The following is a 16,369-nucleotide window of genomic DNA, read 5'->3' as shown; positions in this document are numbered from 1 at the left end:
AGTGGTGTCTGGAGTAGGGATGCCGGGGCAGGACGGGTGAGGAGGTAGTTCTTGTCTACGACGAGTAGAATGTGTTGGTGGTTAGCCAGTCAGAGGGATCACCAAAGACAAGGCTCTGGGAGAGATCCTGTTCCTTCACGGAACTGGAAGGCCCTCAGGACTGCTGTAGCTTGAAGGAGCCCAGAGAGAGGTGGAAAAATTATGCTAGAGAAGTAGGTAGGAAGGTCATGGCCTTGTAAACCAAGACAGGGTGTTTGGGCTTTATCCTGGGGACACTGGAGTTCGGCTGAGAGGTCGTCAGCGCAGGGGGTAACGTGATCAGATGCACCGTGGAGAGAAATCCCTGGCTGCGTTGTGGCATTGGACCTGGACCCGAGCGGGCACATCCGGAAGTAAGAGGGGAGATGGTGCTGGCGGTGGACATCAAGAGACCTTGATACATTTGGGAGGGAAACAGGAGGTGGCTTCCTGTGCTTGCCAACTGACGGCAAGTGGGAGAGGGAAGAAGTGGGAGTGACTCACAGCTGTGGCCTGAAGCAGCAAGAGCGGGTCCCAGGGGCGTGATGCTGACCCCGGCGCTGACGTTCATCAGGCCTTCCTTGTGTCAGGCAGTCTGCTCTCTGCCAGGTCCTTAAAAGAATTCCCCCCTTGGCGGGGAGGGGCAGTCGGAGCTCCACTTACAGATGGGGAAATGGAGGACAGGGAGGTTGAATAACTCGCCCATGGTTCTCCAGCTTGGAACTGGCAGAACCAGGATTCAGACCTGACCAGTCTGGCTCCCGAGACACCACTGTGCAGACGATACTCCACTTGCGTGTTCCTTCCATGGTATTGGACATAGGACTCAAAAAAAAATGGAAGTGATTTCCTGGTGGCAGCACGAGTGTGTGGAGACACAGAGCTGGATTGTAATCTCAGCAAAAGCTCAGTGAGCCTGGCCCCAGCGCCCAGCTTTTCGGCGGCCTTAGTTTCCACATTAACTAAAACAGAGATGGTGCCGGCGTCATAGGGTCGGTGAGCAGTGCTGTGCAGAGAGTGTCTAGGCTGGGTTCTTACGGGGCTTTGCATTGTTAGAAGATGTGGTTTCACTCAAGGTCATCCTTACAGTATTTCTTCAGGGGGCTGGGGGCTGCTGGGGTGGGAAGGGGTGCATATTTTGAAAAAGCTCCTCTTCCGGGCGCCTGGCTGGCTCAGTCAGAAGAGCATGTGACTCTTGATCTCAGGGTCATGAGTTCAAGCCACATGTTGGGTGTAGAAGTTACTTAAAAATAAAATCATAAAAAAAATTATTTGAAAACAGAAACAAGAAGAAAACAAAATAGTTCATCCATTTCTCCCATCCCCCACCCCTGCCTCTTGCAACCAGCAGTCTGTTTTCTCTGTGAGTTTGTTTTTTTGTTGTTGTTTTTAAGATTTTATTTATTAGAGAGAGAGTAAGCGAGAGAGAGCACAAGTGGCAGTGGTGGGGAGAGGGGCAGAGGGAGAAACAGACTCCCCCCATTGAGCAGGGAGCCTGATGTAGGACTCAATCCCAGGACCCTGGGATCGTGACCTGAGCTGAAGGCAGTCGCTTAAGCAACTGAGCCACCCAGGCGCCCCAGGAGAGAGAATTTTAAGCAGACTCCACGCTGCCGTGGAGCCTGACTTGGGGCTCCATCTCATCACCTTGAGATCATGACCTGAGCCGAAATCTAGAGTCAGACATTTAACTGACTGAGCCACCCAGGCGTCCCAGGGTTCCTTTTCTATCCACATCTCCTACCAGTTCTATTTCTAAATTAATTCCTGAGAAATAAAACTTAAGCTTGTAAATTCAGAAGCCTGAAATTTGCTGTAATGTATTCGCCGGCTCTTTATGTTTTTTTCCTTTATAAAAATTGAAGCCAGTGTGTTTGATGTTATTTTAAATTGCCCATGATATCATCCTAACACAGCTATTTTCATTATCATGTATAGTCTTTCTGTCCTTGTCCACAGTTGCACATTTTTTTAAACAAAGGAATTTTACTGCTTTTCAAAAGAGTTGTCATAGCTTACAGTGTCATCAGCATGAATTTAGGAGTGCTAATGAAAATGTTACAAAATTCAGTGTAAATTTTTTTTCTATTTTAGTAAAAAAGGACTAACTTTCAAGGATTTTTACATATCTTTGCTAACCTATTTTTTTTTTTTTAAGATTTTGTTTATTTGACAGAGAGAGACACAGCAAGAGAGGGAACACAAGCAGGGGGAGTGGGAGGAGAAGCAGGCTTCCCGAGGAGCAGGGAGCCCGATGCGGGGCTTGATCCCAGGACCCTGGGATCATGACCTGAGCTGAAGGCAGACGCTTAATGACTGAGCCACCCAGGCGCCACTTTGCTAACCTATTTTTTTAAAATGTGAATCATTCATATTTTTTTCTGGCTTCATAAAAATACTGTCCATTATTACTTGGGTCTGAATTTTTTAAGGTGTTGCTGATATATATATATATATATATATACTGGTATATAAGAAATAAAAAGGCCTTTTGTCACTACTTTAAAGACTGAAATGGACCCAGGGCTTTTCTCAGTAATGTTCCTCTTTTACACAAAAAGTTTTTCTCCTTTTATTCAAAAGTAGTTTTGATGCTGATTCCTGTTGCTTTGACCTGCATAAGTCAAAGTAGCCTTGATTTCTTTGGTCTTTCCTCTTTATTAAAAGCCAGGAAACCAGTTATCTCTCAGGAATCAAGGGGGTAGCTGACCAAAAAGTGTGTCCAGGTGTGCCGACACAGATAAGGGTACTCGATGAGTCTTGCTTCCCCCCGGGGACTCTCTCAAATAAGCCATGGTCTCCAGTCTCAGAAAGACACGTAGTGGCTGGAGAAGGGTCAGCCTGGGTGTAGGAGAGGACAGATGAACTCTACCGAAACTTACTGGTGTTTCCCTCCGGCCTACTTGGTGTGACCAGAAAGGTTTGGATTGAAATCTTAATTGTACTCAATAACCAAATATGCTTCTAAATGTAATGAATTGAACACAAAGCCCATTTACGTTTTCATGACTGGGCAGTATAGATGGACAGGTGGTGGTGGTGGTGTTTTGCTTCTAAAAACAGGTCTCTTCATTGCTGGTGCCCTGTGGTCATCATGGGTCAGCTGCAACTCTGTTTCCATGCTCCCTTCAGTCCAGGGCCCGACTGGTAGAAGCAGCCCCTTCCCAGGGCGTCTCTGGCTAAGTCGCAGAGGGGAAGGAGATGTAGGAGAGCACGCTAAACCCGTGCTCACGGGTTTCAGAAGTGACGCATCCTGCTTCCATACATGTCCCTGGCCAAAGCAAGCCCTGGGCCCCTCACATCTAATAGGGTGAAAGTGTATAATGTGTGGTCCACACAAAAGGTCCTCATGGGGCACTGTGTTTTGGAAACTAGCAAAAACCTCCCAGTAGTTCGGTCAGAGTTATAAGACATGAATTAAGTATCAGTGTTAACATAAGGAGAGATCAGATATGACAGAAAAGAAGCTATGTAAGACCTCGTAATTGATTGCTTCTCAGCAGGCCTGGAGACGGCAGAAGCATTCATTGCAGATGCGTGGCCTGGCAGTGGCCCTCACTGAGCAGAGCTGGATTCAGGGAGAGGGAGGGGGCAAGCGCAGTCTTGGACAGGGTGAGTTTGAAGTGTCATCCAGGAGGAGGTGTTGGTTAGGTCTTGCTGGTGGAGAGTTCAGGAGGGACACAGTGGCTGGAGAGATGGTGCTTAAGAGGGAGAGGCAGACCGAGTGAGACGGCTAGTGCGAGGGTGTCTGAGGGGCAAGCTGGGGTGGAGGCCTGGGGCAGCGCCTCCCGGCCTGAGTGATAGCACTGGTGCAGCATGCTGGAGTGGACAGCAGGCCCTGGGCCGCACAGCCTGCCCGCCCAGGGGCTCAGCGGCCACGAGCTGGGGGAGATGGGTGCTCAGCACAGCTCCGTGCCACAGCGGGAGTAGCCACGGTCCTCCTCGTGGGACAAGAAGAGGAAAGGGTTGTTAAAAGGGAGGTGAGGCAGATGACAAGAAGTGCTACAGAGGGTTGTGTGAAGGGAAGACTGCAAGGTGCCCTCTGGGTTCGGCAGCCAGAAGGTTCCCTATGACCCACAGGTGTGGCAGGGACCGAAGCCAGATTTCAGTGAAATGAGGAATCAGAATAGACCATGAGTACCAACAGCCTAAGATTTAGTCTGTGAAGAGGATAAGAGACGGTGGTGGTAGAGGTGATCATAAGGTCGAGGGAGAATTTTGGGGGGATTAATGCAGGGTGAGCCTGTTTAAAAGCCAAGAAGGAAGAACAATGGAAAAGGCAAGGTCAAGAATAAAAAGGGGTGGGTTCAGGTGATACATGAAATAAGAACGTGAGGGGCGGGATCCAGAGCCCAGCCTGGCAGGAGGAGGGGCTTAGAAGAGTGGGCTAGCCCCGGGTGGCAGGTGATGGAGGAAAAGCTGTTACCCTCTGGTTGCATTTCCTGGAGCTGGAAGAACTTCGGTAACATTTTTGATAATGTGACTGTGCTAGTGACAGTGTCGCTTAGCTTTTGTTTGTCTGAAACGTCTTCTTTTTGCTTCCTTCATGGAAGGAAGTTTTTGTTGACTGTAGAAGTCTAAGTTGACAGGTTCCCCCCCCCCCCCCCCCATTATTTAGCACTTTGAATCTGTGCGAAGTATCTGGGTTTTGTTGTCTTCCTTTAAATTGGACGGAGTTTTCTTGTGGTAGACAATGTCCTGGTGGATCATTTGATCCTTTGGAAGCTTGTTTTTAAGCTTTGTTAGGGTGGTCTAGAGTAGCTTTTACTCTGGGGCTAGTAATGCCTAGCCTTGTTTTTAGTTGTGGCTTTCTGGGGTCTCTCCTGATGGCTCCAGGGGCTCAGGGAAGTCCCTTGACTGCAGTTGGTGCAAACGGGAACATTTCCCGGCCCCGAGTGAGTTCTGGTGCTGGTTCAGCTTTGGTGGTACTTCTTCTCTGGCCTCCTGGGGTCCTGCCCCCCCCACCCCCGGCCCGATTGCACAGCTTGGTATTCAGGCAGAGATGAGGGGACAGCTCTTTCTCTGGGTGGCTGCCTCCTCTTGGGAATTTGGCCCCACAAATCCCAGCCACCTCAGCCTCCCCAGTCTCCACTCTATTTCTCCCAAGTCCCCGAGATGTCTGTGTTCTCTCTGGGCTGCGCCAGGATCTTTTAGATGCTTCTGGGTAGAAAGCCAGGACTGTTGAAGGCTGCCACCTTGTTTCTCTTTTTTAGGCGATTGCCTGTTGTGTGGTGTCTAAAGTAGTTTCATGAGTTTTGTCCAAGGAGCTGGTTTGGTACCGATTACTCCATTAGATCAGGGATGAAAATCTGTTTCTAAATGTGTAGGAATACACGTTTTTAAAAATCTTGACAGTAGGCTTCCTATTTGGTAAAACTACGAAGATAAGCAACTGCTGGCTAGTTTACCATGCAGTAGACTTCTAGACTTTGGATTTTGCCCATAATTCGCAGTGCATTGCCTGCGCTGGTGTCCACAAGAAATTCTACTATAAGACAAGCCTGTGTTAGAATGAATCACTTGGGACTCATGCTAAAAATGAGATTCTTGGGCTTACCCTAAATCTGCCGTATTAAGATCAGTATAATTTCTGTGTATTTTAATCTGTGAGTAGACTTTGTTCACTAAAGAATCATTGTTCTTGTGAATAGATGCTCTTGAGTAGTAGACAGTAAAAGAGCCACCTGAAGATGTTAAGGCTCTAAGTCCACAAGCACCAGATGTTTGAAGGGATGTGACAGGAGGTGGACTCATCAGTCACTGCGGATGAGAGTATCTGTTGGTCTGGGACCTTGGGAATCTAGTCACAAAGAAGTGACACATAACCCTCCAACCCAGCAATTGTACCTCTAGCTGTGGGTGCAAGGAGACTGCTGGAATGTCCCAGAGCATATTGCAAATAGCGTATTAGTAATATAGGAGCCTGGATATGTAATTTGTAATATATATTCACTGTTGGAATAATTGGGTTCTGTAGTATACAGTGTATATATAGTAGACTGTAGTTAATTGAATACTGTTCAGTGCAGAGTTGTACCCATATGGGTGAATGAGGTACAGAAATGCAGGATGGGGCCAAGGAAGCAGGTGTAAGGGGTACATATATCACTTTGCTGTTCAGAGGTAAAGTTTTTAAAAGCGCACAGAAGAAATGCAGGAAATGTAGAGGACTGGTAAGCACTGATTGAGGGGGGCTCTAACCACGTTTGTAATCCCCAAGCTGAGTAGGCACATGGGTGTTTGTAACCGTGTACTTTATACCTTTCTGCGTATCCAGAATATTTCACCATGCATTTCTTTTAGAGAATTGACGAGCAACCTGGGTGATACATTTAATGCTTTAATCACCCTCATGGTAATAAAGTTGATATAAGCTCAATTTTTTTCTCTTTTACCTTGGTTTTAAAATGTTTTTCCCCTTTTATCTGGAGAAGTTGTGATATCCTTGGTCATATTACTTTTCTGTTGTATTCGTTTTAAGTAGTCCTCTAAGTCACTCTTCTTTTTTTTTTTTTTTTTTAAAGATTATTTATTTATTTATTTATTTGAGAGAGAGAGAATGAGAGACAGCATGAGAGGGGGGAGGGTCAGAGGGAGAAGCAGGCTCCCTGCCGAGCAGGGAGCCCGATGCGGGACTCGACCCTGGGACTCCAGGATCATGACCTAAGCCAAAGGCAGTCGCTTAACCAACTGAGCCACCCAGGCGCCCCTGAGTCACTCTTGATAGGTAGGTGTGGTGTTATCTGCACTGCTCGCTGTTAATTCATCTGCTCGGGTGTCTGAAAATCTCCTGCTCTCTCCTCCCCGCAGGTATTCACGACTCTGTCGGTGACCAAGCGCTCTGGGGGAAGCATCCTCCAGGCCGGCTGCTGAGGTTAAGCCCCAGTGTGGATGCTGCCGCCAGCACTCCAAACCACTGCCCTGTTTCCTTGCCCAAATCCAAGGGGAAGTTTTAGGAAGGGTCTTGGGCTTTGGCACATGCATGTCCTGTGCTCACAGCACCCAAGGCCCCTTTGGATTTCCTGGGTAGGAGGTGGTGAATGGAAGGCAGGCAGCGTCCCACTGGGATCACCGTGACGGACTGGAACTGACATTCGGCAGTGCATCGGTGCGGTGCGTCCATGAAGTCACTGGCCTCAAGCCCGTGTGGTGGGCAGTGATGGAACAGCTGTCGAGCAGTTTGAGCATGACTTTCCCTTTCTGGGTTTGCTGATTCTCACTGTTAAGCTTTCTAATGTTGATTTTTTTTTCCTCCGAGGTAAATGAGACTAGAGATGAGACATGTTAGTAGTCGGGTTTTGTCCAAAAGTTAAGTCTTGGCTAGAGTATGCAAGTAAGGCGCCTGGTGCATGGTCCCTTGGAGGCTGCATGGGCTTGTCGCGCGCAAGAGAACTGTCCCAGGATTCCCGTATCCTGTTCTCTGTGACCGTTGAGCAGGGTCTCCCTGATGAGTTCTGTGTCCAGAACAAGTACAGTTACGGTTGAATCTGGCCACATTTGCTCCATGTGCTACATCACTGACTATTATCAGTCGTAATTGTGTTTAGGAAAGGAGGTGTCTCCTTGGCCAGCCTGTTGGAAGTAATCCTCCGGTGCGTGGAATTTGCACTAGAGGAGGATTCGCACCAGGACTCATCAGGGAGGCAGAGGGGCACCTTAAATGGGGAAAAACAATAAATGTTGTCCTTTATATAGTTTATTGTGTTGGTCTAAGTGAGCTCTTTTGCAGTAAGAAACATTTAACTTGTGTAATACCTTTTTTGGGGGTAACTTTAGCTTTAAGCTAAAAACACAGACTATCACGGCCTTACTTTTCATGTGTGCTTTGTATCTGTCCCTTTCTACGAGCTACATTTATAGGAAAATAGGTCTTCCCACACTTATGATTTAACTCTTTTGTGGTAATTGCTTTTTTAAGGAAGCTATTAATGTCGTAAGTTATTATTTTTGACCACAGGTGGATGTGAAGGATTTTCATTTAAAAACCAAATGGTTTTGACTTTTTCTGTTGAATGAATGACTGGTCCTGGCGGAATTGTGGCTGAAGTGTTTATGCTCCATTAGCATTCCGACTTGTAGTGTGACAGAGAGGGATTAGCTCTGTAGTTCTAGATTTCTGTGTGAATGTGCTGACTACTCCAGGGTTACGTGTGGGCCACCTTGTCTCTCTTGAAGTTGGATTTGAAACTTGTGCTGTGTCCATCAGGCCTCCCGCCAGCAGGTCACCCCTCCCCTCAGCCCGGATTCTCAGCAGCAATGCCGAGTGGCTGATCTACAGTACATTTCTTGGTCACCTCAGGGAGCTTCTGCGTCTGCCTGGCACTTAGTCAGCCGTGCGCCTAAACCTGCCCCACACGGCTCTGCCTCACGCCCTCACCCACGCGGTTCTGTGAAGACAACGGGAAAGGAGAACGGGGGGAAACTGAGGCAGTTGACTGTGTTCAGTTTTATTTATTTTTTTAATAGTTTTTTCCTCCAAGCCTGCCAGTCTCAGAAGTTAGAACAATAGGCAGTGTGATATGTTTGTGCCTAATCATGTTGTGATTCTCTCTTCTTAGTGGAATGGGATGTTCGGCCCCCACAAGAAGGATTATACTTTATCGACTTGTCCTATTTAGATTCTGTAATTGCCCACTGTACTGAGATTTCATATTAAATTCTATGTATTTTGTTATATATCTTCTGGAAAAAAAAACAATGTGAAACATTAAAAGGTATTCACATCCACCCTGTGTGCCTTCTTACTGAGTGGTGGTCTCGGAATTCTTCGCACGAGTGCTGAATAGAGTTCGGGTTTTGTGTTGACGATGATGAGCACTTGCTGCTAAAGAAGCTTCATGGAGGGGCGCCTGGGTGGCTCAGTCGTTAAGCGTCTGCCTTCGGCTCAGGTCATGATCCCAGGGTCCTGGGATCGAGCCCCGCATCGGGCTCCCTGCTCCGCAGGAAGCCTGCTTTTCCCTCTCCCACTCCCCCTGCTTGTGTTCCCTCTCTCGCTGTGTCTCTCTCTGTCAAATAAATAAATAAATAATCTTAAAAAAAAAAAAAAGCTTGATGGAGGTCGCTGAGCTTTATGTTTTTGTGTTGTTGGCTTTTCGGATTCCATTTTTCAGCTAATCCTGATTTGACCACTCGGTCTTGATCTTTAGGGCAGTAACCCCCCCCCCCCCAGGCTCCCTCCCGGCATTCCAGGTGCCCATTGCTGTGCGCCTCTGCCCACAGAGCGGTGTGTGGGTGTGTGCTCCCCCCTTCCCCTCTGGGGGTGGATTGACTGGTTCTCGCCGCTGCCAGCCTCTGGCTGAGTCAGGCACGGCGCAGCCCTTCTTCAGTCAGTGCTTAATGAATGCTGCCTGCCCTGCGCCTTTTAGTCACCCACGTGCACCTCATTTTCTTAGGCATCGGTTGTTGAGCAGAAACTCCTATTTTGTGTTAATCCTTAACCAAAAACCTTTCCAAAATCTTCCTGTTCCACCCCGAGTGATTGCAGAATGCTAGCAGTGTTCGCCAGCTGCGTGTTCGCCGCAGCCTGTGCCCGGCGCTGGCCGCCTTTGTCTTCGTCCTCAGGCCGCTCTCTCGGGAAGTGCTCCTGTTCCCACCCGGCTGTAGATGGAGAAACAGGCTGAGGTGGGAATCCTTGCTCGGGATGGCACAGCTAGACAGTGATGGAGCAAGTATTTGAAGCGAGGCCTAGGTCCGTGACTTCCCCGGGCCCCGCTCTTCGCCACCTTTCCATTCGGCCTCCTGTCCCCCTCTGACGAATGGGAGCTTTCAGAGCTGCTGGCCCATCGGGGGGACTCCCGGCTTTTCACATGCCGCAGTGCAGTGTTGTGGGCACGACTGATCAGTACCTTGTCTGCGTTGTTTTAGCACTTTTCCCGACTGGTTTTTACACGGCCAGTTTCTTGCCAGGCTGTGGCCAGGATGTTACTGGTCAAACTTCCCTCGCCCCAAGCCCTCCGCATTTTTCCAGAGGCCTCCAAATAGGCCCATAGTCTCCTGCCAGACAGCAGGCCTGTCACCTGCAGACCTCTGCTTTCATTCGCTCGTCTGCGCGCACCTGCTCTGTGCCCCAAATGCACTCTCCTCCTGACCTCCCTGCTCTGGATTGCCTCCACCAAGGATCGTGTCATGCACTCCGTGGTACTCAGTGTTTTCTTAGAGCACTTCGGTGTACTGCGCATGGAGATGGTATATGTGACTTGTGGTCTGTCTCTACCTCTCGGTGATCAGGGTTCTCCACCTCTGCCCCCCAGCTTCTAGGACAGGGCCCTGTGAGTGCACGAGAGCAAGTGCGCTGCAGAGGCACCTGAAACATTCCTGTAATTGGCTTGGCTGGTGAAGCCTTAGCCCTGAATCAGGGCCTGTCAGAGATGGCCACTTTAGGGAGCCTGTTAATCTCTTCCTTTTACCTGGGGAACCTTTGATTCAAATGTTAATGAGAGTAGAAAGGGCAGGAACATAAAAACAGTCCACCTCAGCAGTGAGGAAAAAGACACATTAAACTGCTTTGAGATACCACTGCATTTCAGCCACGTAGCAGATTTCGAGTCTGACAGCAGCCAAATGTTGGCAAGGATGTGGCACAAATGGAACATATATTTATTGCTGACAGGAGTGTAAATTAATTGGTACAGTCACTTTGGGAAACAGTTTGACATTACCCAGTACCAAGTTAAACGTGCATGTCCTGTTACCAAGCTGCTCCACACTCAGATACATACCCAGCACAAATGTACATCTATGCACCAGAAGGCACGTACGAGAATATTCATGGTGCTGTTAGGAACAGCAAAAGCCAAAACCTGGGAACAGCCCCAAGAGCCGTCAGACAACAATGGACACGGGAGTTGTGGTGTCTCCATGTAATAAGACTACAGCAACAAAATGAGTGAAAAAGTCATGAAGGAATATGTACAGTGTGACTCCATTGCATACACAAACAGGCAAAATGAAGCTATATGTATGTATGTTTAGAGATAAAATTGGCATAGAACCATAAGGGAAAGCAAGAGAATGAAAATTCAAAATGAAGAATATGTAGTGTAAGCTGATGGTTGCCTAGGAAGGGATAAGAATGGAGGTGGGGTCAGGAAGGGGCACCTAGGAACTAAAGGTTTCTTTTTTTTAAAGATTTATTTATTAGAGAGAGCAGGAGCTGGGGGAGGGGCAGAGGGAGAGGGACAAGCAGACTCCCTGCTGAGCGCAGATTCCCAACATGGGACTCTCAGAGGCTTAACAAAAAAGTTGTTTCTTGAAACAGAATCTACTCCCTGTGAAGATGCTGTGAAGACTGTTGAAATGACAACAAAGCATTTGGAATATCACATAAACTTAGGTAATAACACAGTGGCAGAGTTTGAGAGAATTGACTCCTAATTTTGGAAGTTCTCCTGGGGGTAAAGAGCTACCAGATAGGGGTTCCTGGGTGGTTCAGTTGACACTTTATGTGTCAACTTGACTGGATCATGGGATGCCCAGATATTTGGCTAAACATTGTTTCTGGGTGTGGTGGGAGGGTGTTTCTGAAGGAAACCACTGAACTCTTGGTTTCAGGTCATGGTCTCAGGGTCATGAGATTGAGCCCCCCAGTGGGCTCTGTGCTGGGCATGAAGGCTGCTTGGGATTTTCTCTCTCCTTCTCCCTCTGCTCCTTCCCACCCCCATGTGTGTGCTCTCTCTCTAAAAAAAAAAAAAAAAAAAATGCTGGGGCGCCTGGGTGGCTCAGTCGGTTAAGTATCAGCCTTCGGCTCAGGTCATGATCCCAGGGTCCTGGGATCAAGCCCCACATCAGGCTCCCTGCTCAGCAGGGAGTCTGCTTCTCTCTCTCTTTCTCTCCCTCTGCCCTTCCCCACTACTCGTTCTCTCTCTCTTTCAAATAAATAAAATCTTTAAAAAATAAATAAAAATTTAAAAAATGCTACCTGACAACATCTCATGCTACAAAGAAATCATTTGTGAAGGCAAGAGTCAACTGACGCAGCAAACTTCAGTATCTTAAGAAATCCCCACAGCCACCCCAACCTTCAGCAACCACCATCCTGATCAATCAGCCGCCAACATGGAGGCAAGACCCTCCACCAGCAAAAAGATTATGACTCGCTGAAAGCTCAGATGATAGCTGTTTTATCAATAAAATGTTTTTTAATTGAGGTGTGTACTTTGTTTTCTTTCTGACATAATGCTATTGCATACTTACAGTATAGTGTGAACATAACTTAAATGCACCAAGAAACCAAAAATTTATTGATTCGCTGTATTGTGATAGTCACCGTATCTCAGTGGCTTGGAACCGGACCCGCAGTATCTCCGAGGTGTGCCCGAACAGCGGAAGGCCTTTCCTGACCATCACTTACCACGATTCCATCCCTGATAGGAGATCCAGGAATGGGCAAAACATAAACTTAAGTTTTGGGGTAATTTGTGACACAGCATTAGATGATGGGAGTTGGAGAGGGAGGTCATAGAACGACAGGCCAGGTCTCTTCCCTTGAACCCACTTTAAATCAGATCACTCAACTTTTAATATTTCATAAGATTTTTTTTTTTTTAAAGATTTTATTTATCTGAGAGAGAGAATGAGAGACAGCATGAGAGGGGAAGGGTCAGAGGGAGAAGCAGACCCCCTGCCGAGCAGGGAGCCCGATGCAGGACTCGATCCCGGGACTCCAGGATCATGACCTGAGCCGAAGGCAGTCGCTTAACCAACTGAGCCACCCAGGCGCCCTCATAAGGTTTTTTTATTTAGAAAAAGAAAAGAGCTTTTTCTTAAGTTTTTGAATTTGAAATTCCACTGCAAGGAAACAGCGTTTTCCTGCAGAACCTTCCCTGCTAATGCTCTATAGCGGTAGCACCATATGCCGTCCTCTGGGCACTCCTGGGGTGTTTCTGGACCCCCAGGGCCGGCTGTGCGTGGGACCTCACCATGAACAGCCTTACTACAGCTGTTTGCCTCTCAGGCACTATTTCATAGTATCTGAGATGGGAAAGGGATGTCAGCTCCTGCAAGTCCGATTACAGGTGCAGAAACAGGCTGAATGTGAAGCTGCCTCCTCAACATCAAGGTCAAGGTTAAACAGCTCAGCACAGAGCTGGGACCAGAAGCCATTCTGGTTTCCAACTTTGTGCTTTTCCACAGCGCGGTGCTGCTCTGTTCTTCCCAGCATCTCCTGTGTAGTTTTCCACATGCCCAACAACACTGGCCATGTAAGCACTCTCTTGATTGCAGGGAAACTGACGGGCACGGAAGCATGTGTTGACTCAGAAAAAGCCGGCGGATGGATAGGTCCTTGGCCCCGTGGCCGGCGCACAGTAGGTATGCAGCAGCGCATGCTGACGGACCTGCAACGGGGCATGGGAGCCCATGGTGCTGGCTTCCCTGCGCGTATGATGGGGGTACCTTGTATGTCAGGACAGTGAGGTAGAGCCTGCCTAATAATTGCAAAAGCGAAAATCCTGGCTGAGTGTTTGCTGAACAAATGAAGAGACAGACACAACTGAATGCTCCTTACATCCAAGGAAGGCACAGTGGATACGAAGTGAATAACCACGATGATGGTTACTTTATGTGTCAACTTGACTGGATCATGGGATGCCCAGATATTTGGCTAAACATTATTTCTGGGTGTGGTGGGAGGGTGTTTCTGAAGGAGATCAGCAGCGAATCCGTGGACTCAGAACAGCAGTTTGCTCTCCCCGTGTGGGTGGGCACCGTCCAATCCATTGAAGGCCTTGGTAGAAGGGAGAATTCGGCTTGTTCTACCCGACTGCTTCGGCTGGGATATCCGTCTTCTCCTGTCCTTGGTGCTCCTGGTTCTCAGACCTTTGGACTCAGACTGAACTATACCACGAGCTTTCTCCGGTCTCTCCGGCTTGCTCGCGGCGGATCGTGGGACTTCTCGGCCTCCATAATGGCACGAGCCAATTTCTTATAAGAAATCTTTTCCTATACATACATCCTATGGGTCTAGTTTCTCTAGAGAACTCGGACTAAAACTCTGAAGGTGTGTGTGGTCAGGTAGGGTGGTTGAGTGTACACAGTTATTCCTTCATTTCTTTAAAAATTGCTGTGCAGGGCCCCTGGGTGGCTCAGTGAGTTAAGCATCTGCTTTCAGCTCAGGTCATGATCCTGGGGTTCTGGAATGAAGCCCAGTGTCAGGCTCCATGCTCAGTGGGGAGTCTCTTTGTCCCTCTCCCTCTGCTCCTCCCTTCTGCTCATGCTCTCTCTCTGTCTCTCAAATAAATAAAATTTTTTAAAAATGCCATTCAGCAGTAAACAAAGTATCAATAATCCTGACACCATAGTTAAGGGAAACAGGCAAAAATAATTAAGTCAATTGTATAGAACGTTCACTGGTGATAAGTGCCAAAGAGAAAAATCTAAGCAGAGAAGGGGATGGGGTGTGGGGCACGGGGAGTGGGATTTTAACTAAGTTGGTCAGGGAAGACCCCACTGGGAAGGTGACATTTGACTGAAGACTCAGAGAAGGTGAGGAAGGTATTGAGGTATTGAGCATTCCAGCAGAGACACATATTTGAACATAAATTGAGAGGAGAACCAATGGGATTCAATGTTGGAGGCTGTGGGGTGGGAGGGAGGGAAGCTCCGGACAACTCCGACACTTTGGGCTTCAGCAACTGGAAGGATTGAGGCTGGAGGTGCTGTTTCACCCAAAATGGGAGGACTGGGAGGAGGGTGGTCCCTGGGGTCTATCAGATGCTCGGGCATTGGGGGCCGAGTTGGAGATGCCTAGTAGACAGCTGAGTCGAGGTGTCGAGTAGGCAGGTCTGCGGCTTAGGATAGGGTGTTGACTGTCAGAGCGTCAGCCCAGAGCGGAGGAGGTTTCAAGTCCGAGAATGAGGAGACCCCGGGGCATGAGCACAGAGAGCAAAGAGGAAAGCTCTGCTGGAAACCAGCAGTGGCCCCACAGGAGAACAGAGCAGGGTTGGAGGATCCCTGGGGACCCTCTGTGTGGCGAGGGATGGCAGGTGTTAGATCCACAGACGTGGGGCTGGGAAAGGACATCCCAGGTAGACAAGCAGACACGACATGGAGACAAAATGAAAGACGGGAAGACCGAAAGGTGAGTTGTAGCAGCCTGTGGAAGGTCCCCAGCAGACGTCATTCTCAGGCCTGGGGGAGCAGGGAAAGAACACAAGTGCAGGGCCAGGGTGGGGGTGAGGCGAGGGAGGCCCGCCCACTCAGGGCCTCCTAAGAGTGGGACCAGCCCTGGCCCAGCTCCGGGACTCGAATTCTGCCCCCTCGGCTCCTCGTGCTCCTCACCCCGGCCCTGAGCAGCCGACGGGCAGTCAGGCTCTGGGCAGATGGACGTCCTACCCCGCCCCCACCAAGGCTGCACACTTTGAATTGAGGCTGTGCCACCACTTGGCCACGTTACCTGTTGCTTAACCTCGCTCTGCCTCAGTTCGCTTGTCTGTCAAATGAGGGTGTTAAGTGTACCTCCCGAGGGTGTCTGTGAGGTTGAGAAACCTAAGGTGCTTGCAATACCACCTTACTATGTGGAGAGAAGGCATGTGGAAAAACCAACTGTTGCTATTACGTGATTTGGTCAGAATGAAGAACGGGAAGGAGTTGGAGAGATGGATTTGTGGGCAACTGCAGGTCAGAGCAAAAGACAGAGGGAACCTGAAATGGCAGTTGCCGCGGGAAGGATGGGGTGGTGGCTGTCATGGAGGCGAGAGTCATAGACACTGAGGGACACGGCAGGGTGCCATTCTGCAGTTTGGTATAGATTTCCTACTGCCTGCTTGAACTGTTCTCAGAGCTGGCTTGACTGGAAAGCAAGGGAAAGTCTAGTCTTCCGAAAAGGACTCCAAGGGCCAGAGGAGATGGGCGTAAGGCTCAATCCCTAGCTTCTGGCCGGGCACTTCAACCAGACAAGCCTAACGCAGCTCATTTGTTTGCCTGGCAGGATTCACAGGTGATGTAGGGGCTGTAGGTCTAGAGACCGGATTTAGGCTGTGTCCCCAGCAGGGCCCAGGGCAAGGATTCCTGCTGTTGCCCGGGGGGGCCTGACCCCTGGATCCCTCAGCAAAGAGTGAGGCTGGAGCTCCGTGAGCTTCTGGGCAAGTCCTCCTGCTGTGTGGGTCCCAGGCAAGGCCGTGAATCCGCGGTGGGAGCACTGCCTGTCTCTGCGCTGGGTCTCCCCAGAGAAGGGAAGCTTCATTCCTTGCATATTGGTTTGCTAGGGCTGCCATATCAAAAGACAACAGGCTGGGGGTTTTAAACTGTGTTTTCTCACAGTTCTGGAGGCTACAGGTCCAAGATCAAGGGGCTGGCAGGTTCCATTTCTTCTGAGGCTCCTCTCCTTGACTCGCAGACAGCCACCTTCTTGCCG

At 49.0% G+C, this 16,369-nt stretch overlaps 1 protein-coding gene across 6 annotated transcripts in view; it reads left to right on the top strand.

The window, feature by feature from the left end:
- TXNRD1 (thioredoxin reductase 1) overlaps positions 1–11,687 on the top strand; it is a 120,269-nt gene extending 108,582 nt beyond the window's left edge. For 5 of the 6 annotated variants that reach the window (XM_064590698.1, XM_045872702.3, XM_045872704.3 and 2 more), the window contains one exon: positions 6,829–8,745. In XM_064590698.1, coding sequence (XP_064446768.1) covers positions 6,829–6,891 — 63 coding nt within the window. In that variant the 3' untranslated portion in view covers positions 6,892–8,745. Of the gene's footprint in view, positions 1–6,828; positions 8,746–11,275 lie in introns of those variants that run through there. The other variant, XM_064590697.1, reaches the window with a different exon arrangement.
- Positions 11,688–16,369: the final 4,682 nt, after the last annotated feature.

The sequence above is a fragment of the Mirounga angustirostris genome, unplaced genomic scaffold, assembly GCF_029215605.1.
Source record: "Mirounga angustirostris isolate CCGP_5_RB_7025 unplaced genomic scaffold, mMirAng1.0.hap1 SCAF_5, whole genome shotgun sequence".
NCBI classification, from domain to species: domain Eukaryota; kingdom Metazoa; phylum Chordata; class Mammalia; order Carnivora; family Phocidae; genus Mirounga; species Mirounga angustirostris.
This window is presented reverse-complemented; position numbering and strand designations above follow the sequence as displayed.